Source organism: Neodiprion lecontei, chromosome 3, assembly GCF_021901455.1.
Source record: "Neodiprion lecontei isolate iyNeoLeco1 chromosome 3, iyNeoLeco1.1, whole genome shotgun sequence".
Classification (NCBI taxonomy): Eukaryota; Metazoa; Arthropoda; class Insecta; order Hymenoptera; family Diprionidae; genus Neodiprion; species Neodiprion lecontei.
In genome coordinates this window covers 40,906,976-40,932,970 of record NC_060262.1, presented here as the reverse complement: position 1 = coordinate 40,932,970, position 25,995 = coordinate 40,906,976, and the positions used below count along the sequence as shown (strand labels likewise).

The window sequence follows — 25,995 nt, the reverse complement described above, 5'->3', positions numbered from 1 at the left end:
AACTATCAAAATACATTGTCCGCAGACTTTTGAAGCAGATCTCAACGGACTGATTTTTCGAAAATGAACAAAATTAAAATGGAACGAACCAAATGGCTGTCGGTAGAAAAATTGCAAAAATTCACCTGCAATTTTTTCAGCCATCCATTCGAATTAAGCCCCTTCATAACGCCTGATGCACACGAATTTTTCGTAACTTGATCCCTCGGAATTTCGAACCGCGGATTGCAGCCGGTCGAGTTGGCAAGGAACGCGCCATATCCGTAAATGTGTAAAACTAATCCTGAGGGTGGAATGGGGGGGGAGGAAGCATACGGCGTTTTGTGTTGCTCGTGCTTAGCCGTGGGAACAGTGTAAGCAACGTCGCCGGCTGTCACAGGAAGGCCTGGAGGGTTCCTGTAGGATTGAGAGTGGGAGCAAAAGTAGGGGGGGAAAATTGGGAGATGGAGAACGGATCCCGGGTCCTGTGAAACGGTGGGACGAAGTCTGACGGTCAATCAATAACCATCACTGGTTCGTTTAGTAGTTTACGCTACATCGACTTGCCTTCCTTAACGGTGAATGGTCTACGAAATCAAAGGTGGGAACACGCGAAAAACAGGTTCTAAATTTTCAGAACCTAGATTTCCAGCTGTTATCTTCGCCAATGACGGGGAACTTGAATGAAGAACGTGATGAAGAGACGAATATGACCAACTTCGAACCACAGAAGCTGAGTTATCAACGATTCGACAAATGATTGCATAATTAGAAACGCTCAAAATGGCTGAAATCTGATCATTTCTATCAGAAATTCTCTGGCAATATTAAACAAATCTTTGTTATTTAAAAAGTCTGTTTTTATCCACTGTGCAGGTAACTATTGATAAACATTCTGGCAGGCCATATCTGTATTGTGAGCAAAATAGGTTAAAAATCATTAGGATCGATTGAAAAACGCAGGAGTTTAATCTTTTCGAAAGCTAAATTATATAACCTTTTCGCAAATACTTGATATTTTAAGTTGTGCGATTCGAACTTCCTCAGATTCTTTTTCATCGCTTGTGATAAGAATGTTGTTCAATTCGTTTACACCGTCATTGACACAAACAACACCTCTGCAAGTTATTTAAATGTTTTTTTTTTTTTGTCTCGTTTCCTAACTTTTGAATGAGACGGTGGGTCCCGTTCGTCTTCAAACATTTGGCCGACGAAAGCGTCGCGACGCCGACTCGCGCCGCCGTCCCCAGTGAATGGAGGAGGACAAGCGCTGCACGTGTGCCGCCGCCGCCCCCGCCCTTGTGTAACCTGTGCAAAGTCCTGCTGGAAGTTTGTTTAGGAGCGCATCAAAGTGCGGCAACCGGTTGCACCAGTCCGCCCTAACTCTGTTTGTCCTCCTTCCAGGGCTACTAAACTCAAAACTCTACGGGGATTCCCTCGGGGAATGGGGGCGGCGAATTATTAAGAATGCATCAGGTGTACAGTCCGGTCGAAACACTGTCCCTGCCAAAGAATCGCGAAATTAAGACTGAATAACTGCGGCGCAGGTTAATCGAGTTGAACGATGTGAAAACAATGTTACCTCGATGCGGTGGAACAGGAAAGAATCAACGTATTCACACGAAATGAGTTCAGTTATTAAAAACTTTTCGGAATAATAATATTATTCCTTTTTTTTAATGGACAAATCTGTTACCATGATAAATTCGATTCAGCCGGTTTTTTGTAGAATTCATTATTACTAACAAAATGAATTACCGTTCATCGAAATTGGTCGTAAACCAAACAAGTTCATTCATGTGATCCGTCTTAGATAATTGATACCGAATTATTTTGATTATAATTGATAAAACTTGTCGGAACCTAAGCGATTCTGGGAACATTTTACCGGTCAGCATTTGTCTTGTGATCCGCAATTGGTTGGATAGTGATTAGTTGGCGAATCGTGAACAGTTGGACAAACGGCGAATGGTAGTACGTATTCTGAATTGCCTAAATGCAGGCGTATTTTGACTGAACGTATTCTGAATTGCATAAATGCAGGCGAATGTCAGGTGAATGTATCGTAAATTGCCTAAATGCAAGCGGATTTCGATAAAATGTACCATGAATTGCATAAATGCAGGCGAATTTTCGTTAAAATGAACTCTAAATTTCGTAAATGTAGGCGGATTTAGGTAAAATTTGTTCCAAGTTGTATAAATGCGGGCAGATTGAGTGAGTGTTGAATTGTCCATATAAAATTTCGGCTCTTGAAGAATCAATACAGAAATCAGACATATCAGATCCCGATCTCGACTAAAAATGCGAACAAGAGTTTTTGACCCGACTATCCGGATCGGTTTATACCTTAAATCTCGGACCGTTTCTAAGGCGTATGGATATAAGGTCGTTTTGCACGCAAGGCCACCGAGCTTTGGGGGTATTTTTGGTAAATTCGTGAATCACCGAGCGGATAGAGACGCGGTTTGAACCCTTGTAACATCAAACAAGCCCATCATGGTCGGCCGGTGGGTTTCGGTACCAGAAGCCCTCAGGTGGGCTCAACATTTACATGCATGCGCGTGTTCGGCACGCTGTTCGTCTCCTTCATTTACTGGCTCGGTTGAGTTTCGACCCCAACGATTTGTCGGGTTAAATCCTTACACACTTTACCTCCTATACCTATAATCGAGTCCGCTGTAAAACATGCTTGCACAGCTACCCCCGAAATCAAACATTTACCCAACCGTTGCTCATGAATTATCTACCGCCGCAACTTGCCGAATAATTGAACTTCGATCAGTGAAAGCTCTTCAATTATAATGTCATACATTATCCTCATACTTTCGTGCATCGATATCGGAATGACAAATGGATGGTTCGACACGCAGGGATAAAGGATTTGTTTACTTTACCAATCGTGGCGACGGAAACATTTCTTTTTTCAATGGATTTGAGGGTAAAAAGTGACCATTGTAGGAAAATAATTTTGGATTATTCAGGGAAATTGCATTCAATTGAATTGAAAATACATTCCATCGATAACGTTTGATAGATTCGTGAAGATTTGTTTTACTTTCTTTGCACTTTGGCCAGCGAAGTCGATCAAAGGTGAATTGTGAATATAAATATAAATGGCGTATTCTGTTGTCCGTGAAGGATATGTACGTATAATAAAAGCGGTATTATGCATGTGAAGTCTATAAAAAAATTAAAAATAAATTTGTAAACAGGTTTCGACATGAAAGACGAATTTCATTACATAATAATTCTCGAGAACCCTCGTATAATAGTATGCATAAGTATATTGGTCAGAAAAAAAAGAGAAGAGGAAAAAGGCAAAATAAAATGAAAAATCCACCTCTTTCATTTTGTGACTCACTTCATGGTACTCGTATAAAAGCGAAAGGGTGCAAGGGTGAGCATCGTCCATTATGATATGTATATATATATATATATATATATATATATATATATAAAAGGGGAGGCGGATTTCTGTAGGTGTATATTATAAGCGAAGGGAGACGGTGCCACGGCAGATAAAGATTTCGAGGTAAAAAGAGAAGTGGAATTAATCATTTCAACGACAAAAGGCAATACAGACGATGGAACAGCTGTTGGACCCGCCTTTCTCAAACGAACAAATTGCCCCGTGACAAAGGGAACAAACCGAGATAACAGCGAGATAGGAAGTGAAAGAGAGGTGAACAGGTATAATACTCTACATAGGTTTGCTTTTTTTTCCCTTTTACCTTCTTTTTTGTTTCGTCTCAACCCGTTGATAAAATATCCTCAGCGTGAATTATGAACGCCGGTTTACTCCATACTAATCTTCTTTTTTTTTTCTCATACTCTCTCTCTCTCTCACTCTTTTATTGCTTGATATTTATTCACCTGTCATTGGCACGGCATATTATGCTCACCAATGTATAGGGCGTTCCATGCCAAGTCAAATAACAACAAATTTTGCAATCCAATTCGGTGAGAAGTATCACGAAAAAATGATTGTTCCTTTTGTTTTGTTTCATAGAAATATCTTTCTTTATATTGATTTGCAAGTACCTGCAGAAATTGCGTATCGGATGTCTTTTGGAGCACTTCAAGCCATGCCCCTTGCGTTACTTTTGTCCCGGAATCGAAAGAAGGGAAGAAGGTCGCGGATTTATGTAGGGTGCGGTCTTCTATAGTGGATGGCGCGAAATACCGCGAAACCGCAAAGCCGCAAGTCTGCGGTTTGCCCCGTGTCTGCATAAGCTGATATACGTATATTTTCGCCTGTAAAATTCAAGCGCACTTAATAATAATTAAGCTGCTAAAGCAGCTACAAAGCATAGAATTATGACATATATTTCTAGGCTCTAGGCAGTGTGAATATGAAAAATTTATTTAAATTTTCGTTCTTTGTTCACTTATTATCGCTTTCGTGTTTGCTTCTCCTTTGACTTTGTTTTTTTTTTTTTTTTTCATCTTCTTTTTCGAAACCAAAAAGCTATTTACACCGCGTTCAAATATATCGAACGTAAAAGTGAACAAAGTTCGGATAAAAACGAGACTAATTATACGAAGCCTTGTAACAATTTCAAAGGCCTTGTTATTACATCGTCCGTCGGTTCATTTTTATCGCTTCTCGGTATCGTTAATATTCTTCATTCTTTACTTTCTATTTTGCAAATTTCGTACATAGTCACGCTACGCGATCGTTTCGCGAATTAATTTTATACCCTGTCGAATATTCACGGCGGATCGGCGAATTTTATGCAGCGGGGAAAAGGGAAGAAGAAAGTGAGAGGGTGGAGATTGTAAAAAAAAATAAATAAATAGAAAAAAACAGCAATAGAGGGTGTAAAAAATTCAAGCCTTTCTTCTCCGTCTCTCTTTTTTTTTCTTCTCGTCCTGTACGAAGGACAAAATTGCTCCACAGGTACTTCAAAGCTTCGTTTGCGCAAAAGTTTCGTTTCGCACGCGATTATACATAAATATATAATAAAAATTCATCCGACGGCCTGAAATTATTATACCTTTACCTTTTTTTTTTTATACGTATTAAAATCTGTTCAACGGTGATTGATTATAAAAAATATTGAGGAAAAATATTGCCTCGTCAAATTTTCATTGATATAATTATTCGATTGCCGCGTTGCATTTGCAGATTTAAGAATATAATAAAAACAAAAACAAACAAATCAATGAATAACGAAACAAAATCAAACCGGTCTTACAACGAGACAACGTGCAATAAATAATTACCCTCTTATTCTCAAAGGTTATTGTCGCCGCGGTTTCATTTCTCTCGGTTTATACTTGATCCATCGGCAATTTCCATCGATTTGACCCCCTCGACACCGTCTCTGCGTCCCATTAACTTGTCTATAAATAAGGGAATTTAAATACGTGCAACGTGCATATTGTATGAACGATATAGATGCTTGTAAGTTTCTTGCACCGATTGACCGTAACTTTACATCATTTATATGTACGCGCTGCGTCCACTTGGGTAGCTGCATATAAATTAAACTCGATACATGCACGTAATGCATTTTTTAACATACCTATATAGATATGGTTCGAAATTTTTTTTTCGACCAGTTCAACATGGATGCCCTATAAGTGCGTGTAACACGGTTTTCGTTCTCACGAATTGATCGAATCGCAGCACACGTGATACTCTGTGTATCTTTTTTCGAATCTTTATCTCTCCAACGTATAAAGTTACTACGAATATTGTTTAGACAGGCTTTCAGCAGCTCTGGTTCTGCCCGGCTCTTATAGTCTAGAACACAAGGCCTGGTCTGTTCGTTTTTTTTACAATCAAATCCTCCATTTATCAGCTCTGTATATATATATACAATATACATACGTATATTACAGGCGTAATAAACATAATAATTAAATGTAAATGATTTATCGTGCGTTAAAAATAATCCGTGTTGCATGGTATTTTACCAATGTAAGTGGTATTGATACCTAATTTCTTTTAGTTCGTTTTAATTATCGTCAAAGTATAAGTTTTTCATTTGTTTAATCGAAAAATTAACTTATCATCCGGGGTGAATTTATTATACCTTTTATTTTCTGTCCGTAAGCACAACTGAACTCGTATGTATAAAGCATGATTGGAGAAGATGACGGTGAAGGAGGGGATGATGGAAGAAACAGAACCTGAGTACAGTGTAATTTCTGTTAATAGATTATCGCGGCTTCTGTAAGCAAGCGCATCGCGTGCATAGCGAGATGCAGTCGGAGCTTGGATGCACTCTGTATATATCTTACTAATTCTACTGATTCGTATCTTGGAATTAACTTGGGTTATGTGTGTATATACATATATGTATATGTGCATATATCTCTTAACTGGGTCATTGGAATTATACTGAATCTAGAAGATTTTCCTGACGGTATAGAAACGCGATTTTCAATGCACTCGAAATCGGTAGAAGGATTATTAAAACAAAGAAGAAGATAATTAAGAAAAATAAAAAAACAAAACCAGTAAAACGAATTGTTTAAAGACAAATTATAAGAACAGTATAATAAAACAATTGTTAATTTGGCTAATTGGACGAATTGATTCGCATTTGAGAGACGTTTACTGAAAAATTTTAATGCAAAAGTGATGTTTGTTTAATTTTTACTTACAACAATAAATGTTTGAGAAGATGGGTAATTTTTTTTTTCCCCTATAACCGAATCAACGTTTTGTTTTCTACAAAAGCAAGCATTATTTGATAAAACTGTTTTTTTTCTTTTATTAGTTACGTGAAATGAATCAAAATTTCACATCCGCAAACCTGCAGACTTAAAAATTCGTATCGACCGGTGATTATTTAACGACATAACAAAGTCAAAAGCAAACTTTAAAGGTTTTGATTATTACCCGATGTATAGAATCAAAATTTATTTATTAAAATATAAATTCAAAAAAAAAAAAAAAACAACAAAACGAGTATTATATTTTATTCTTCATCATCCTCTCCATGGATGGGCGTCAAGTTATCTCTATCCTGCAATATAAAGCGCGATATATTTTCGCGATATGGATTACCTACAAACATAACGATTCACGGAAGTGCGGAAGATCGCGAGTATCGGGATCAATTTTGTCATTTTACGTTTCTCGGCAACTTTTACTACCTCATACCTTTGTTTATCCCATATTACACATCCAGGTATAGATATTACGTATAAAAATTTTACTCGCAAAGTCGCCGACGACGAATCGTCGAACCAGCCTCGAGTTATTTTTCTTTTCTTTTTTTTTTCTCAACGCAGTACAATGATAAATTTTTATTCCAGGCTTAGATGTTTCTAGAGATGCTGTTTTTTTTTTTTTTTTTATTTATTTTTTTTCTTCCTCTTTACCTCTGCACGTACAGAATGCCTCTGTTTGTTATATAACGCATTCCTATACATACACAGCTACCAGATCCTGTACACATTTGCTATATTCACCGTCTCTTCGACCCCTTTCTCGCCTCTGGATCGCCAGACCCGTGCAATTCCTCCTCCGGAGCTATAAATCTATCTTACCTACGCTTCTCTCCCTCTCTCTCTCTCCCCCTTATTTTAGATCTATGGACCTTTTCACACTTCCTCTCAACCCGTCCCGCTATCTCATATTATATATTTATTCGTACCCTACTTTATTTTCATTTGATTGAAAATTATATTCATACAGGGTACAGGGGTGATAGAGTCCAACCTTTTACCTTAGCTTCTACGAAATAGAATTCTCGAGAGAAGAAAAATTCGAGTCTGGACTTTACCGAAGGGCGCTCGTATTGGAAGATCGAGAAGTGAATAAAACAAAAAAAAATTAAAAAAAATCTCAAGCGAACGACGAGAGAAAAGAAAGATACACTCTGGCTTCGATTTTTAAAACGACCGGACTAAGCTTGCTGAGAAAATTATTACCATTGTATTTATAATTTCGTTTATCGTTACATAACTTACGAAGCTCTGTATTTTCATATTAAAAATTATTATCCCTGCACTTTCATTCGTGAAATTGATTTCAAGATGTTTTTTTTTTTTTCTTATCTTTACACATTTTTTACAAATTTTTTTGTTCTATATACGTTTTCGATCAATTTCATCAGCGATTTATCGCGTCTTTACCGAATGGAAGATCTCTCCGCGTGATTACATAGATTTTTTGATTTTTTTTTTCTTTTTTTTTTTTTTTTACACACAATTCCCTGCACGACTAACACACGCCTTGAGTAACAATGGCTGCAGGGCCTCCGAGTTGACAATGAGTCTGTAGCCGAGACGCTATTATCTTAATTAAACCTCCGCTTCGCCGAGTCTAGACTCTTTACAGACTGCGGGAGGTTAGTAATATAAAGTATATCATATACGGCACGATATGATACACAGCATTATTAAGTAATAATGCTTGGTAGTTGATTGAGAAGGAGAGAAAACATGAGGACATGCCATCGAATGGTTATAATAACAAATAATTAGTTATTTCCATCGAACAATTCGTGATAATAATTATACATTATACAAGTTATGTTATTTTTCTAAACTCGTTTATTACTTTTGTTATCATTATTTTATTTATCTTATTTATTTATTTCTTTTTTTTATTTTTTCTTCCACTCTACCGGTTTATTCAAGCTTGCAATTATCGTCCCTTGTTGTAAAAATTAACGCCTCCTTTTGCACAAACTTCGCCGCGAAAGCCGTAAGGTAAAAGTTTTCCAAGTAATCACCTGGGGTGTCCAGTCATCCTGAAAATTCCCGGGGGAGCGAAGGGTGAGATTCTGGTAATGATTCGAATTTCGAGCTTCTGGCAGTAGGAAACAAACAAACAAAAAAAAAAAAAAATATCGGGGAGGATAGATGTATGTATATATTTTTTTTCTCAAATCTTTTTCATATGTAAACGCGCTACAAAGAGAGAAAAAAGAATTTCTTCTACTTATCTACTTTTGCGAAAATCGCTTCACGTTCTATCTTCGTTTCATTCCTGCCGAGAATGCCTTATATATGTATTACTTATACCAAGATGCATGCTTCATGCTTATCTTTCACTCGCAGTTTCTGGTCTTGTCCTCCTCAGCGATTCTGCCGTGGTATTATACATACATACTGTACATACATGTGTATATATATATATATATATTGATAAAATCTGTATTACCTACCAAGCTTTCATATGCTAATAATGGGAAAAATGTATAGATCTCCGCGATTCGGATATACAACATATATTATACATATATATATATATATATATATACGTGTACCTGATATGTAAGTAGGTATGTATTTACATAAAGGTATACGTGTGATAATATTAAAGCAGGGCTTTTTATATACACGTACATGTAACGTGAATGAAATGCCACTGAAGTAGTATATGAAGTATGTAAACTCAGGTGTGCATGTATATATATATATAATATATATATATATATAATATAAGTATTACTTCGCACGGGATATAAAGAATATTTTATTCTGGAAGTTTTTTCATCCCTCGATTACTTTCGTGAAAAAATGTATGAATGTAGGATCTTCTCTCTCCTACGGTATACTGTATAAATAAATAAATAAATTTAAATTTGAAATGACGAAATAACTTCACCTCGGTCAAGTTACAATTATCATTGTATTCACGCTATAAGAAAGAAGAAAAAAATAGAAAAGAATCGGATAACATTATATATATATATATATACATATATGTACCTATATATGGGATGAAAAACGAGGCGGAAAAATTCGAGAAATCGAGAAAACTAAAGTTTGTAATATCCTGTCTGGAGAGAAATATCGTAAAGTTGGTATACAGAGATCGGAGAGAAGAACAAATAACTGCACGAGGTAAGAAAAGAGCAAAACCATGAAATACGGTGAAAGCTACGAATATTGCAAGGCGTATATACATACGTATATACATGTACGATAACATTGTCTCGACGAGCTATTTTCGTCGCTGCTCGCGTGTAATTGAACATCCGGTACTTGTTACGGAATTTCGGTCGCGTGATCCGGGAAATTGTAAGAAATCGTGGGTGTTATAGGAGCAAAATCGTTCGCGGGATAAGAATGAGAATAATAATAATAATAATAACAACAAATTCAAGCTTTGCGGGATTCAGAATCCGCACTCGTCGTCAAACCGGAATACATGCATCGGACTAACGATTTGTTTAAAAAAAAAAACAAAAAAAAAAAAAATTTAACGAAAGATCGAAACAGCACGTTAATCGTGCACGGAATTAAGTGGTGAATATTTTCTTGGAGAAATGGAAAAATATTTGAGTCGGGGAAGAAAAGGAGAAATAAATGTATAAAAAACGAGACAGGAAAGCAATTTTTCTCACGTCCCTCGTAATTCTGAGACCGTTCTCGGACTGCTTGACTATTTTCCCGGTGCCCGTCGACGGTGATCGGGGCGTCACGTGCGCCTGTATTGATCCGGCACTGTGAGAGAAAGGAGGGCCAGGGGTGAAACAAGGCTTGAAGGGTGCCGAGGCATCGATATCAATAATTAATTATCATTTAGGGTGAGCCAGGCTCTGCGGTTTGAAATTTTTTTTTAGATCAAGTCAGTGAAAGTCTTCGCTTAATGCGTTTTTGAAGAGGCTGTTTTGCCCGACGTAAGCGATGGCCGGTAAGTTGAAAATAATCGATGCATCGATTTATCGGGTCCAAAATAATAATTGAACAGGACTCGATTGAATCGGTAAGAATTAATGGATTCAACGATTATTTCGTAGTTTTTTGAAACGGTGTTGTTGATACCGAAATCTCGTTAGTTTTCGAACATGTGGTCTTAATAGCGGAAAAGTTTTTTGATAGTTTATAGTTTTATTCAAAATATTTTTCAATTTCAGGTAATAATGTTCATTTATCTTTTACTAATCATGTAAAACAGATACTTAGTAAGTAAGACAATGATAATAATTGATACTTTAATCACATTAATTGATATTGCATTGCGTCGTTCATGGGAGTAATAAACAAAAACCGATTGTGAGAAAAAATAATCGATTATACTCGATTTATCGGTAAAAAAAATAACCGCTTTAATCCAAAATCAATTAATTTTGGTCATTCTTAAGTATCTGGCCAATAATCGGTATATTTTTATTGGTTTCACAATTAATTTACAACATTCGTTATGATCTGCAGATATATTTTTAAAAAATACAAGAACGGAAAGTAGTCTAATTTCGGACGAAAGCTGATTGTTAGAAATCGATGCTTTGTTTCAAAAAACTTCAACATCGTCAAAAATCTAGTAGATTCGTTCGATATTGTCACTCTACGATTGATTTATTTCATTCGGAAGACTATTTTCTACACAAATTAGCTGAAATGAATTTCCTTTTTTTATTAGCAGCCAATTAAATATCGTCATTTGTTGATTATGTATGTTATTTATCGATGCCAGCAGCATAAATAAAAAAAAAAACGCATGGATATCAGAGATTTTATATTCTATCTCACAGCATTATTGAAAAGGTCTTCGTAGGTTAAAAATATAATTATAACTTATTAAAAAATATCAGGATAAAATTAATAAATAGTATTTTCTCCAACAATCCTCGTCGAAATTTCCTTTCAATTTGATAAACAGCTGTAAAATAATTCTTCCTTTTTCTTCCTCTACTTTCAGACGGAGTTATCACAGAATCTGCAACAGCTGTCCGAGCGGGCGAGATCCACGACCGAGTTTATCCAGAGGTTGAAAGGAATGACGGACAAAGTTCACGTGAGTTTGTTGCCTCGCGGTTATTATCCTTGTGTTCCACCTGCACCGGCAACGTACAGTCTATCCCGCGTTTCTACTCCTCCCGATGCTCGTAGTCTCCAGCTTCCAGTTCATCTCGTCACTTGAGCTCTGTCAAACGTGCGAAGAGGATACCGCCTCTCTCTCATTCCTCATTTCTCACTTTATCTCTGTTAAGCTCTCCTGCACCGGCGTGTTAATTAGAATTTCTTACGAGCCGACGTTCCCTGAGGGTTCCAGTAAGAGGGGAGAAAAGATAGGATTACCCCTTTTAACGCAACCCGCATCATGGAATATGGACTATTCTAGTACGGTCAAAATAGGTCTGAAATAAAATAAAATTAAAACATTCGGGATATTGCTGCATTTTTGTGTGTATAAGGATTTCCAACCCTCAGGAAAACGGCAGAATTTGACGTTTTTAGCAATTCTTTTTTTTTAAATTGCTATCAACAGATGAAAAATGACTTGACCATTGTATAGAGCAGAAAATTCTAGATCGGATTATGTCCTGATATTTACGAAATGCAGTCGAATTAACGAATTAAGAAAAAAGAAGTTGTTTCACCAAAATTCCCCAGACGCCGTCGTGGCATAAGTACCATTTCTTCTTTCTGAAATTTTATTTTTCAGGTCATTATATACGCCAAATTCAAATTTTGCAAATCTGACCTTAGAATCTTGATCAACGACCCAAAAAACCTCACGGTACCAATTTTCGCTCAAATCCATTCATCCGTCAAGATATTAACATTTTTATTTGATTTTTTTGGAACTTTGTTATTTGAATAATTGACACAGTACTATACTGATCAAAGCCGAAATCTAATAAATTCTAAGTTTGGAAAAGACGCATCGATTGAGACCAAATTTATTGAAATCCGGTAACTAGTTTTCGAGATATCGTCGGACAAAAAAATGGATCACATACGTGCATGTACACTTGGCGACAACGAATCTGAGACGGCTAATTTTTTCCACTAGATAGTTATGTTGGCAACACATAAAAACCTACAGCGCCACAGTCGGCCGAACCCGAAACGAATTCAATCTCAATAAACGTAACATAACCCGTGACCGTCGAATCTAACCTTAAAATATCGCGGGGATAATGACTTGTTGGATTGACACGGTCACGGGTTATGATACGTTTATTGAGATTGAGTTTGTTTCGCGCTCGGCCGACTGTGGCGCTTTAGGTTTCTCTGTGTTGCCAACGTAACTGTCTAGTGTAAAAAAACAGCAGTCTCAGATCCATTGCACCCAAGTGTACATCCACACAACCGGACGTTCATTCTCCAAACTGAAAACATGGAGATCTAGCGAAAGCTCAACTTTTAAATTTTACACCGATTACAATAACTCCCTTTTTTCTTTTGAAAACAGTGAAACGGGAGGTTATAAAGCCGCGAATTTCCCATTACAGGAAGAGTGCGCAGCGCTGGAGCGGGACGTGGACGACACGGTGGCCAGCCTGGTGGGTCAGATCCATGCCCGAAAGGGTCGTTTGATCGACGCGGCTCGACAGACTCGCGACAACCGGGTTCGGTCGCTCCGAGAATACGTCGCGAGGTGCGCCTCGCACCTCCAGGCGACGACGGCCCTCCTGACCTTCTGCATCGAGGCCCTCAAGGAGACGGACAGCACGGCCTTTCTCCAGGTCGGCGGCATGCTCTCGGTGAGGGCCTCGACGGCCGCCGGTTCCTGGGGCGCAGCCGAGGGTGTTCAGGAAGCCGCGAGGCTGCCCCTCCTCGATCTCACCCTAGACGACAAACCCCTTCGCAGGGCCATCGATCAGCTCACCTTCGTGCAGCTGAAACGTAAGTCTGTCGAACATGCTGCCCTCACTTATTGTCACTCGACGTCTCACCGCCCGCTCTGAGATTTCATTTCGTCGAGAGGATCGGGATTTATATGTACATATACGAGTATATGTGTATGTATACAGACCGTTCCAATTTAAAAGACGCATTACCCTTTCAGTCGAGCCAATGGTTCGATCTGAAAACGGGTCCCGCAAAAGTTGTATGGTTCGGAGGGGGACACGTGAAGAACTTTTTTCACGCGGTCCAGCAATTCAAGTGGTGATGATGCTGTGGAAGATGGACCATTCTTTTTTAAATGGAATCCTCCTTGGAACCGTACAACTTTTGTAGGACACACTTTCCAATTGAACCATCAGGTCGGTTGACAAACTGATGCGTCTTTTAAATTGGGACATCCTATGTGTGTATATACCCTCACGGACAAAAAAACCCCACTTGGGTGTAAATTCGTATCCCCAACTCATAGATAATGCTAATTTCCCATAAGAAAAAAGTTAGGGGTACGAATTTACACCCAATTTGGGGTTTTTTCCGTGAGGGTAATTATACATATATATATACGTATAATTTTTTGTTTCGTCTTTAAACTAACACCCACTGTATGTTATTGAATAATTTCCTGGAGGAACCTTGAATTTTTAGGAAATCTTTGTTCTCCATCAGAGTCCATAGACTGTCAGACACGTTTTACAAACCTCACCGCATCAAAAGTGGTTATAATTTTGAAAAATAATGTGCTTTCGTCCAATATCCATGTTATTATAACGCTGCTAAATTCAATCTCAGTGTTAAAATTTCCTCTCGAGTTTTGAAGCTTGCGAGATACTGAGATGAAGAAAGCTTCATAACGTGAGACGATGTGTTTACAAACTTTAGACGATCTGTTGCAATTGAATAAATGAAACAATCACAAGACCTGTTTCAGAACTTTTCAAAAACTAAAATTGAATTTCTTTAATTCCATCCCTTCTGGACAGCGATTAGAAGCTTCTTTTGAACGAAAAATTGAATTCATGACATACGAATGTAACGTGAATCGATGGAGCGGATGCAGAGAGAAAATTAGAAACTGCGTTAAAGTTTCATGTTTTCGCCTTTGGGATTTATTAAAAATTCCCAAAAGAAAACCGGAAACCGTAGTTTCTTTCGGCTCCAAATTTCATACCTGGGCGTTAGGCGTTAGGTTAGATTTTGTCAATACATGTTCGTGTTATAAACAGCGTTGTAATGTTGGACGCTGCAGCCGCCGAGGGGGAGGACCGTTATCCGACCGCAGGTAAAGCAATCAAACAATCAAACAATCCGAAACGGATGATGAGGATACATTGTATGGGTAAAGAATGTACACTCGAACATGCACGCACTGCACGAACACAAACAACACAAGGACGATTGATTATTCTGTCGGAATCTGTTAGAACAACATTGGAACCTCGACTGGAACTAAATAGAATTTACACGGGATGGAAATCGGTCATTGGTAAACGGCAAAAACCGGATCGTAAAACGAGTTCAGCGATCTGCACATGTTGACAATTAGCTACGTTGTTCGTGTCTATAGATTTGCTTTTGAAGTATGGACAAAAGCATGCTTCGAGGTGTCGCAATGGGCAGGAAATGTCGACTGACAATTTTCGACGCGATGATTTTACTATCGGCCATTGAGTCAGATTAATCCAGACCAAGTGTCATAAGTGATTTAAAAATCGGTCGATCCGTTTTCGCGTTATCACTTGATAAAAAAAAATTACGTTTTTGAAAACAGCTCGGGAATAGTTCAATCAATTCTTCTCAAAATCTAACCAGCTTCAAGTTAGAAAAATACCGCGTCGATTGAGACCAATATCATCAAAATCCGTTCATCCGTTACCGAAATATCGTCGGGTAAAAATCTATTACGTCAAAATTATCCAAAATTAAGAACGCATGGAAAGTGAAATCTCATTTCACATGGTTATAATAAATTCGACGATCAAAACGCGATTTTTTACACTACGTTAGCGCGTTCAACGACTTTCTATAATTTTACGAAATTTTCGTTTCACGATCTATTTTCAAAAATATTTCTCTCAATATTCGATACACCTATATTGCAAAACGCAGTGAAACAATATCGTACAATTTCATTAAATCTTCTAACTATCAGAACTTGTTCTGTGACTATTCCACGTAACATGTTAACTTAAAAGAGTTCAAAATCTACAATGCAGCGTATACAAGTTTCACGAAATCGCGAATTGTAGTACAAGATCGCCTTTTCTCGGGGAAACCTCATTTCGAAATCGTTACACGTGTTTCTCCGCCTTGGTCTCGCGCACCTGACTGCATCCAGGCGAGTTCATACAGCCTTTCCGCTGCTAGCGAAGAGGTCTTTGGGGATGTTTTATCCCTCTTGTGATATCCCAGTCTATCTGTCCCTCGAGAATCGAGTTCCAGTCACCCTGCGGCTCGACCGACCGACCGGAAGAAAGGAAGTAAGATGAAAAAAAAAAAAGAAAAGGCAAAAGAAGTTCGCGAGCGCGTTTAACCGCCGATATCGCGTTGGGCGAAACGAAATTTAACGATGAATCTGACGGACGGTTGAACAAAAAGTTGAGAAGAGTGGAAAAATCCGTTTACAATAACGTATCTTCAGCGAATTTATTTGAGAATGTGATCAAATTTGATTGACACAAGTTTAGATATCAACAATCTGATAAATTATCGTAAAACTGGGTTTTGAAATATCGAAGGATGCCATCTGGTGGCAGGAAAAAATACCACACTAACGGGGTGGGATTTAATTACAAAAATCGTTTTTCAACGTGTATTTCACTTGGTAATAACTCAACGTATCTAAAAAAAAGTCGAATCAAATGAAGGAAGTTTCCTGTTTCCTTATGTTCGTACATTCTAGCTCAACTGATCAGCTGTTATGCAGTTGCGACGCCATATTGCTCTAGTCACGCTTCTACTTTTTATCCCAATTGAAACGTTCTTAATAAACAAACTCTTGTGTTTTTGCCGCGATTCTAACGATCTCGGGCTTATTTCGTTCACGTCGTTTCGTATATATATATATATATAGAGGATAGACGTCTGCGCTACGAAAACCTTTGTCTTTGTCAACCGCCCTGCTGATGTTCCCGAAGTTTATTAGCGGCCTGCACAGGGATTCTCGGAGGGACAAACGAGGCACACTGTCAACAATGCGGTAAACTATTTTCCAGGGTGGGCACACGCCGACCCGAACTAACCCGACCCCGAGTGCCAGGAACAACTATGTCTCGGGAGTCAAAGGCTGTCTATGCGGAACGATTTCCGCCTCGAAGACCGTCGATCCGAAATTTCGTCCCTGCATGATACAAGCGCAGCCATGTTTTGTCGGAGGGCCAAAAGCAGAGTGGCCGTTATTTTTCCAGGAAGACTTGCGTTAATATAGAATAATACTTGTTCGATTGGCTGAAGTTAGTAACGTTAAAAATCGTTATTGCGCAATTTTAACATGTTTTTTTTTAAGGTATAGACGTTTCAAAATAAGAGTATGTTTTGTTTATCATGGTTTACTGAATTTAGGACATTGCTGAATGGGGAATACCTAGTTTAGATTTTTCGAAAACAATTTTTTTTTTCAAATTTTATTCTTGTAATTTACATATATTCAAGTATATGCATAAAAAATTTCATGTCGATCCGACAAATATTCTTCAAGTTACGCGCACATTTGCAAAAACGTCCCGGCGCGTTTGAAAGTGCTCTTAAAATTTTGAACGTGCTTTTCTGAAAACTGTGTTTTTAAAGTCGGTGATTTCGGACGAGCAAAATTTCTCGGAAACGGCTGAACCGATCAGTATCAAATTTTTACACAAGCTTTACGAATGTATTTTTAAGTCCTTTATCGAAGGTTTTTTTCTCGCTGGTTAATATATTCTGTTTTATAAACAAATTAAGGCGAAATATTATATGGAAAGTCGAATTTTTGTTTGTGAAGCTACCGTTTTGTTAAAAATTAATATTTTGCTTATTCCCTCGACCAATAACCAGTAAATACCCTACATCAACTGAATCCTTTTTGTTTTTTCATTTCGGATGATCCAGTCCAGAGATAAACCTTTTCTTAAAGCTGCTCCCGGAGATCGGCTATGGCAGTTTCAAAAATCATTATTTCTACAAATAAAAAATATCAGAAAGAAGTTTAATGTTACCCGAATATGTATATAAATTCTTACGTTAATAAATTGAAACGTCTCTTCATGAAAAATCCTTGAAGAACCCCTAAAGGTGCGAAATAACGATTTTTCCTAAACATGAATAGTTACAAAAACGCTACTAACTTCATCCTCGTCAGGTCTTCCCAATCGAGGGGTTAATTTTTCGCAACGATCACGTTTGATGTTTCACGGATTCTCCGAAGTCCTAAGAAATCCTTTGAAACCCTCACGGAGTTTTTCTCTTCCGATGTCTCGCGTACCGAAATCGAGGGTAATTCTCCAGATTTATTGTGAAATTATTGTACCTTTAACGCGGACATCTTATAAGTACGAATTGTTTACAGTTGTACGATATCTCTGATATCTCATACCGAAGGTAAAATTTCCCAAAATCCCGGAAGGAGAGGGAATATAATTCTGTCTCTCTCTCTCTCTCTTGTTGCATCAGCTTCTGTATTCAATATCGCGTGAAATCCTACGAAATTCCTGTATCGGAGTGTTATTCATTGCTCCTCAGATGTTGAAATCGAGATGAAGTCGACAATGAAATTTCAGGAAATGTTTCCTCTTCCATTCCCCGTTTCGTTCAATCATAATATATCTATAACAAAGTATTACTTATAAAAAGTCTTACTTTGTAATTGAATACCTGAATATGATTCGCAATGTTGGAATTCTATAATACGAAATTCGGTGAACTCGTTTCAAATTTCCTACGTTTTTGCGAGTCCCTTACAGAAGTCGAAAAATGCGTGACATTTTTTTATTCGATCTATAGTTTGGACAAAACCTGGGAAATTTAATGATACTACAAAAATGATACCTACACAAAAATCTCGTACAGGAAAATCATACACTGACTGCTGTGCACACTACATTTTTTTTATAATTAGTTCACCAGTTGTGTTTTTGGTTTTTGGAATTTAAGAATCATGTGATTATTATGGTTATTCAAATCACATTTTTCTATTATCCTGTTTACTTGTTTATTCACAGAATCATTCCACACATTCTGAGCTCTAAAGGGACAAATTCTATTTTTCAAAAGTTTTGCAACTTAAAAAATGTGAGACGTTCATCCCGATTCTTGGTGTAACGTGGATTTTCCCCGTGTTACAGCACCCGGTGCACCTCAATTAATACCGGAAGAATGCAGCGCGGAGAACAACAGCGTTACCGTTGCTTGGCAGCCTCCGGGAGGAGGAAGTGGTGGACAAAGAGGACCAGCCGTCGAAGGCTATCTTCTAGAACTTGACGATGGTTGTGGCGGGGAGTTCAGAGTGAGCTGTGCTTTTTAAATTCTCGTTTCGCGTCGTTATGGAATAATTGGTCTGTTGAATAGAGTTATGGTGAAAAAAAAAAAAAAAAAACCTGTCGAAAAATCTTCGGCAATGTTATTTGCGTCAATGATGGTCAACGGGAATGTAACAACATCCGTGCTATGTAATAAAAATGGACCCAAGCAAAATCGAACGTCACAAGTTAAGATATCGACAATCTGAAACGAGGTTGTAACACAGGTTTGCAATCAAAAAACTGAACAAGTGTTTTTAACATGTTTCTTATAGGTTTTTCAATCACAGAAACCACGAAAAATATTCAAAAAGATCCATCACGTCAGGTTTTTTTTTTTTTTTCTTTGAACTCAAGGAGCGAAACTCCCGTGTAATTCAAAATCTGGTATCATATTATTGACTCTAAAAGTTTTCATAAATACAAACAGGGACAGAAAGAGAAAATGAAAAGCGGAAGCGTGTTCGGATGTGTATCAAAGAGAAGAAGAAAAGGTTTCACAGGCGAAAAGAATGAACACGGAATGTTGAATACATTTCATAAAGAAATTATTTGTTTAATTGTACAAGAAATATTGTTTAGTTCATTGTGATACAACGGTGGTTTTTTCAATATTGTTACGCTTCTTTTATGCAAACACCTTATATATTATAAAAATACTGTACGTGATTGAGAAAAATGGAAGTAATTTTTGGATTCGTCACACTGGAAAACATAATATTTACCAAAAACATCCCATGCAGTTGAAAAATAAATTCTAGTTTTGCATATCCGTGTAGTCAGAACATTCAAAATGATTAAACTCTGGTGTATTTGACCCGATAAATAACATCGCGGGAAACTTTTCCAACGATTTTCTCTCTGTTCTTAACTTTTGATTCAGAAAGCGAAGCCCATTCATCCTTGAGAGCGCGGCAAGTCTCAATTTTTCACCTCGCGTGGTTCCAAGCTCTTCCTTGTTCCCCCCTTCTTTTTTCATCCTCTTTTTGCCCCTTAAATATGTGACTCGAAACCCTCGTTCTGTGTGTTTTCCTTCGTTCTGCCGTGTGCTGCTTTTCTCCTTTTTTGCTTGCCTCGACCGATTTTTAAGGCATCGAAACTTGCCGGTTCACAGGAGGTTTATTGCGGACGAGAGACAATCTGCACGGTCGATGGTCTCCACTTCAATTCCCTGTACAACGCGAGGGTGCGGGCGTTCAACAGTGCCGGTGAAGGGGAATACTCCGAACTGATCGGCCTACAAACTGCCGAGGGTAAGTCCGACCTCTCTCCCTCTCTCTCACTGATTTCCGCCGTACCTCTTCTTCCTTTTTTTCCCTTTTCCTCTTCACTCGCTGTTTTCACTACATCTTCACCCTACGGCTTTTCTACCCTGACGCCCAAAATTTTTTCACGAGTAAGGCCGCTTTCACCACCCGAACAACCGACAAACTTCTTCTTTATTTTTTATTCTCATTTTCATTTTTTTTTTTTTTTTTTTTACTTTCTCGTTTGTCGTTCCGTTTTACGAGACGTGGTTAAGAACACAAATTCCTCTTCAAACACCCGTCGGGTACTCAAACCGGAACTCTAGCCGCCAGTTTAAAGTCCTTTTGGATTTGAAAGTCAAACAATGACACGCGAGAACTTGACTCGACTGATGGAAAGTTGTTCAAAAAACTCGCCCTCGTGAACCATTAAAAATTAAGGGGGTATTTACGGTAAAAAAATCTTTGCACTTTTGTAGATTTAAATCTCTTCTCTGAATGAGCCCGTATCAATTTTGGTCCGAAAAAAATTTGTAGGCGTTGAAAATCTGTATTTTTTTTTTTTTTTTTTAAACAGTATAAACTTGTATGTATTTTTTTCACTTTTGATTTTTCAAAGCTGCACGCAAGGTTTTTTTATACAGTTTCTGATCGATTCACCTGAAATTTTTACACGTTGTCTCTTTTAAGTATTTTTCACGTATCGTCATAGAATTTTTCTCAAATTCTCACCTCTGAGTGATATACCTTAAATTTTATGTTGAAAAACGTTTCTTTTTTTGTCATGATTTAAAAAAAATGATACATCTTCCGTCAAAATGAAGCTGTTGAAAAAATTCTATGACAATTTGTGTGCATTTCCATGTAGATTATGTCAGAAAAATTCGTATGCTATGCTACAAATATTAAGTGAGAAACCTTGCGCGAAATGAATTTCCACCTTTTTACCCTCTATTAAAATTGAACTCCGAGCATCACCTTGATACATTTAAACGAGGATCTAACGAGGCAAATTTACTCTAAAATATGTAAGACATCTATCCATGCGTACCTGATACTTGTAAAAATTTTTAAAACTCTTCCTGCACGAGAAAGAAAAATTAACTGAAATTCCTGCAAACATCCCCTTAAAGAAAACTGTCCTCTAACCCTTGCGGTAAAATCTATAACCCCGCAATAATTTTCACCTGTACATTTCCCCGCGGCGTGAACCAGTCGCCTGGTTCTCCTGGGCCGTCGGTCCTTCGAGTTCGGTTCTCGGTGCCTCGATGGGATCTGGAATGTCCTCGGGGATGGGAATGGGACCCGGAGTTCCCCAGGAAGTCACTGTCTCCGAGGACGCGACGAGCGCCTCTTGCGAGGGGTACGAGCATCGGGTCGTTCTTTCGAGTGTTGGATTTTCCCGAGGTGTTCATTACTGGGAATTGACCATCGACCGATATCACAGCGACACCGATCCTGCCTTTGGAGTTGCTCGTGCTGACGTTGCCCGCGATCAGATGCTGGGTGAGTTTTTAATGGGTTGTTGTCATAATTTTCATCGTCATGATCAATGGAATTCGGTGGTTCGTTCATTCCAGATCGATCTGTCGGACCATTCAGATTTATTCGGTATTATATCCTGACGTAATTTTGTCAGCAATTCATTTCTCTGTTACCCCTTTTTATTCTTCTCTTGGTTTTTCATCCGGGTGAAGGATCAAAGGAGATTGTAATATCGAGACGAAGCTATTGATTCACCGCGTTTCGGTAAAAGGTCAAAAGTCCATGACTACAGACTCTTGTTCTTGAAACTTTTATTATTTTCATTTTATTTTATTCTTTTAATATATTTTCTTTGCGATGTCTCATTGCAAGACCGTTTTTTTTTTCTCTCTTATTTACGAATTAGATGATGACCTGAAATCTGAAACAACCTCCGATTTTCATGGAAATCGGTGTCCATATTTTTCTCCCTCGACCGTTGTAATAGTCAGGTATAAAAATTGTTAGATTCCAAAACAGTAAACAAAGAATTATCGTGCGTCAATTGTTCAGAAATCAGTGAGTCACAGTTTTTCGGCCAAGTCTGATATCGATATAATGAAATTCAAAATCGTTAAAAAAAAACTTTCGATTTTCGGTTTTTCTAAATTATTTCCTTCTTTTCCGATCCGCAATTTTGGAGCCGTATTTTTTAAATCATGACAGTTCAAACGACTCCGAAAGCCGACTTCCATTAGTTTCCATACCCTTCCATCCACGAAATTGGATTCCTCGTTCCGAAGTTGGAAACTCGCACCATGATATTAGATTCGCAATCGGGAACCCCGAAAACCCTCGCCAAGAATCATCTTACACAAATTAGTCAACATATAACGTATCGTATTTCATTCATCCTGAAAGGGTCCAAAAGTTTGTCGCTTAGAGATTTCAATACACCTTAATCAAATTATCGGCAAACCTGTACGAAATTCAAATATACACTACCGGAATAGTCAGTTTGCAAGGCTGTATCTGGTGGTTTCAAAATCAAACTAACGTAACCAAGCCGCAAACGACTTTGACGATCTTTGACGGTCTTTGACCTTGTTTTCCACAAGTGATTGGTTGGACAAGCATTGATCACGTATCACGATTTTGCATCCATAAGAATTGAAAAGTTAGGTTATGTGTCAAGAAAATGGCGTCGACATGCAGATTCTGACGCCACGAAGACGTTGTCCAATAGTGTATACATTAGGGTGGTCCCTATATTGCGTCAAACAAAAAAATCTATAATGGAGCGTGGCAAATCGGTTTCAAATGGTGAAAAAAAAATTAGTCAACTTTTTCAGGTCTTTATTTCACTCCCCTACATTAATTAATTTTTTTCAAAATGACAAATGATCAGATTACGTAAAAAAAAAATAACCTCAATATTAGCACGTCATCGACTGTGATATTACCTAATAGTGTCGACATGTTGATTATTTTATTACAGTGCTTACTAAACGAATGCTAGTGTTTTGTTTCAAATTTTTTTTTCTTCAAATTATGTCTGATTGACAAAACGATTATTTTTTTTTCACTGAAAAGAAGACGAATCTCAATGAATATTCGAGATTGTGGATTTTTTTGCTTACGAATAACTTTGAAACAAAAATAGAGTACAAAATATAGTGAATGAGGATATTTTCGAAAAGTTTTAAACTTCCCGCTCAAACAGGGAGACTAGGGGAATGAAATAGAAGTCTGAAAAATATAGGGAATTTTTTTTTTTCACCATTTGGAACCGATTTGACACGTTCAATAGTGAATTTTTTTTTGAACTCCATATAATGACAACCTTAATGTACATACATACGTATCTACAGCATCGCGCATTCCTTTGTTGAAAAAATTCTGAAAAAAATGTCACCGACGCTTTTCCGCGCCAATTATTTTCTCGCTACGTTTCACACTCGACTCGAGTAGAAGAGCGAGACTCAAGACGGTGTTCGGGCCGGTATTTTCCCCGCAGGTAAAGACGACAAGGGTTGGAGCATGTACATCGACCGTCAGAGGTCGTGGTTCATGCACGCCGGCGGTCACGCGCAACGGACTGAGGGCGGCGTGCAGCAGGGATCGACGGTGGGCGTTTTGCTGGACCTGGAGACGACGCACACGCTGCGTTTCTTCGTAAACGACCAGCCGCAGGGCGGCGTGGCCTTCCGCGATCTCTACGGCGTTTTCTACCCGGCGGTAAGCCTGAATCGGGGGGTCTGCGTCACCCTTCACACGGCCCTGGACGTACCTCGGCACCTCCTCGCCACCCACGACGAGTACCTCAACGACATAGTGCAGAGCTAGGGGTACCTAAACGTCCTCAGGAAGGGCCTCCTCGTCGGCCCCGTTGGCACCGCCCAATTTTTCCCCCGATGCAACGCCGCTAATCACAAGGATAACGGATCGTCTGACACCTTGGAGAAAATTATTGAGGAGGAAAATTGACCCCCACTATTATCTTAGGTATGACATTGTACACTCGAGGACAATGAATCTGAGACGGCTAATTTTTTACACCAGACGGTTACGTTGGCAACACTGAGAAACCTACAGCGCCACAGTCGGCCGAACCCGAAACGAATTCAATCTCAATAAACGTAACATAACCCATGACCGTCGAAACTAACCTTAAAATACCGCGAGGATAATGACTTGTTGGATTGGCACGGTCACGGGTTATGTTACGCTTATTGAGATTGAGTTTGTTTCGCGCTCGCCCAATGTGGCGCTGTAGGTTTCTCTGTGTTGCCAACGTAACTGTCGAGTGGAAAAAATTATCCGTCTGATTGTGAGATTCATGGTTCCCAAGTGTACGTATGATTAGGGTTGTGCGATTCATCCGTTGATCCTTTGAACGTTGTACAATCGTTTATGCGATTAATGGCACAATTTTAGCATACGCATGGTATGTGGGTACACGGTAATAAAATTTATTCCAAATACTGCAACCGCTTCCCCTTTTCTATAAAATAAAAAAGTTAGTTTTCTTTTGTTTGTATGATTTTTTATTGTTTATTCTTTTTATTTTATTTTTTTTTTTTTTTCACCATTCGGATTCTGCATCATTGTTATCTCTAACTTATACCTATAGACATATTTCATGATCCTTGTCATCACGCGCTCAACGGGGTTGTTATTATACTTAAACTTGCTAGTTTTATACCTATGTTTACAATAGACTATGTTTTGCCAGATGTAGCCGTTTTTATAGATACTTGTAACTTTCGATACGTGTATGACTACCTTGAAGGGGGACGTCGTTGAATTTTTACATAATTAACAGTTGAAGTTCTAGAAGAACTTCAAAGAGCTGTTCTTCTTTTTTTCATTATCTCTAATTGATCTCAAGAGCTTTTTGCCAAATTTCTGAACAAGAAAAATCCTCGCGGTCCAAGCTTTTTACATGTATTCAAATACAAACGATTTTTGTACTACGAATATTGACACCGTGATAATTTTTTCTCATCGAAGATTTTCCGTGGAACGTGTTTCAGAAAATTTTACAATCATTGGCCTGCAATGTAATCTTGAAATACAGACTTCGTTTAAGAAACAATAAAACAATGAAAACATATTGCAAATATGTTACGTCAAGGTGGTCATATTTCTGAAATTGTCGAAATATAATTCATTACATATACATATATATATATATCATTATATATATATATATATATATATATATATACACACACATGTTTTGTATCGTGATTATAAGATTTTTTCACTCGCAATTATTATTGCTATTATTAATAATTATAAAAGACTGTATTTTTCAAACGTAACGATACGTATACGCCACGTACACCACGTGACATTGTACCACAAAGTGATTTTTTGATTTCGATCTATAGGGTACTTAATCATATCGAATTATTATATAGGTAACATAGTGATTATTATTATTATTATTATTATTATTATTATCGTTGTTGTATTCTAAAAAGGATATCAGATAGATTTAATATATAGATCATTCATGACAATAGCTAGTCTCTTGTGTTAAACAGCATTCTTAATAACCAGCCGCTTCCAGACACGCCGACCATCAAATGGTGAACATTTCAGAAATTTCTAAAGGCTGTACAGATCTGATTCCTTGTTTTGTATAGGTGTACCAGTTAAAGCCCAACTTGTAGTGCCCTGAGAGCCTGCAAACTGCTTCCGATGTCTCGTTTATATAATTGCGTACTGTATGAGCCACATCAAGTACAAGTCTTTTC

General features: G+C 37.9%; 1 protein-coding gene across 2 annotated transcripts in view; it reads left to right on the top strand.

Moving 5' to 3' along the window:
- Window positions 1–24,093, top strand: part of LOC107225939 (E3 ubiquitin-protein ligase TRIM9) — a 52,688-nt gene extending 28,595 nt beyond the window's left edge. The window contains exons 3-9 of one of the 2 annotated variants that reach the window (XM_046735425.1): window positions 11,597–11,692; window positions 13,137–13,530; window positions 14,780–14,812; window positions 18,846–19,006; window positions 20,134–20,272; window positions 21,482–21,772; window positions 23,748–24,093. In XM_046735425.1, the coding sequence (XP_046591381.1) occupies window positions 11,597–11,692; window positions 13,137–13,530; window positions 14,780–14,812; window positions 18,846–19,006; window positions 20,134–20,272; window positions 21,482–21,772; window positions 23,748–24,076 (1,443 nt within the window). In that variant the 3' untranslated portion in view covers window positions 24,077–24,093. The remainder of the gene's footprint in view (window positions 1–11,596; window positions 11,693–13,136; window positions 13,531–14,779; window positions 14,813–18,845; window positions 19,007–20,133; window positions 20,273–21,481; window positions 21,773–23,747) is intronic. The other variant, XM_046735426.1, reaches the window with a different exon arrangement.
- The last annotated feature ends 1,902 nt before the right edge of the window (window positions 24,094–25,995 follow it).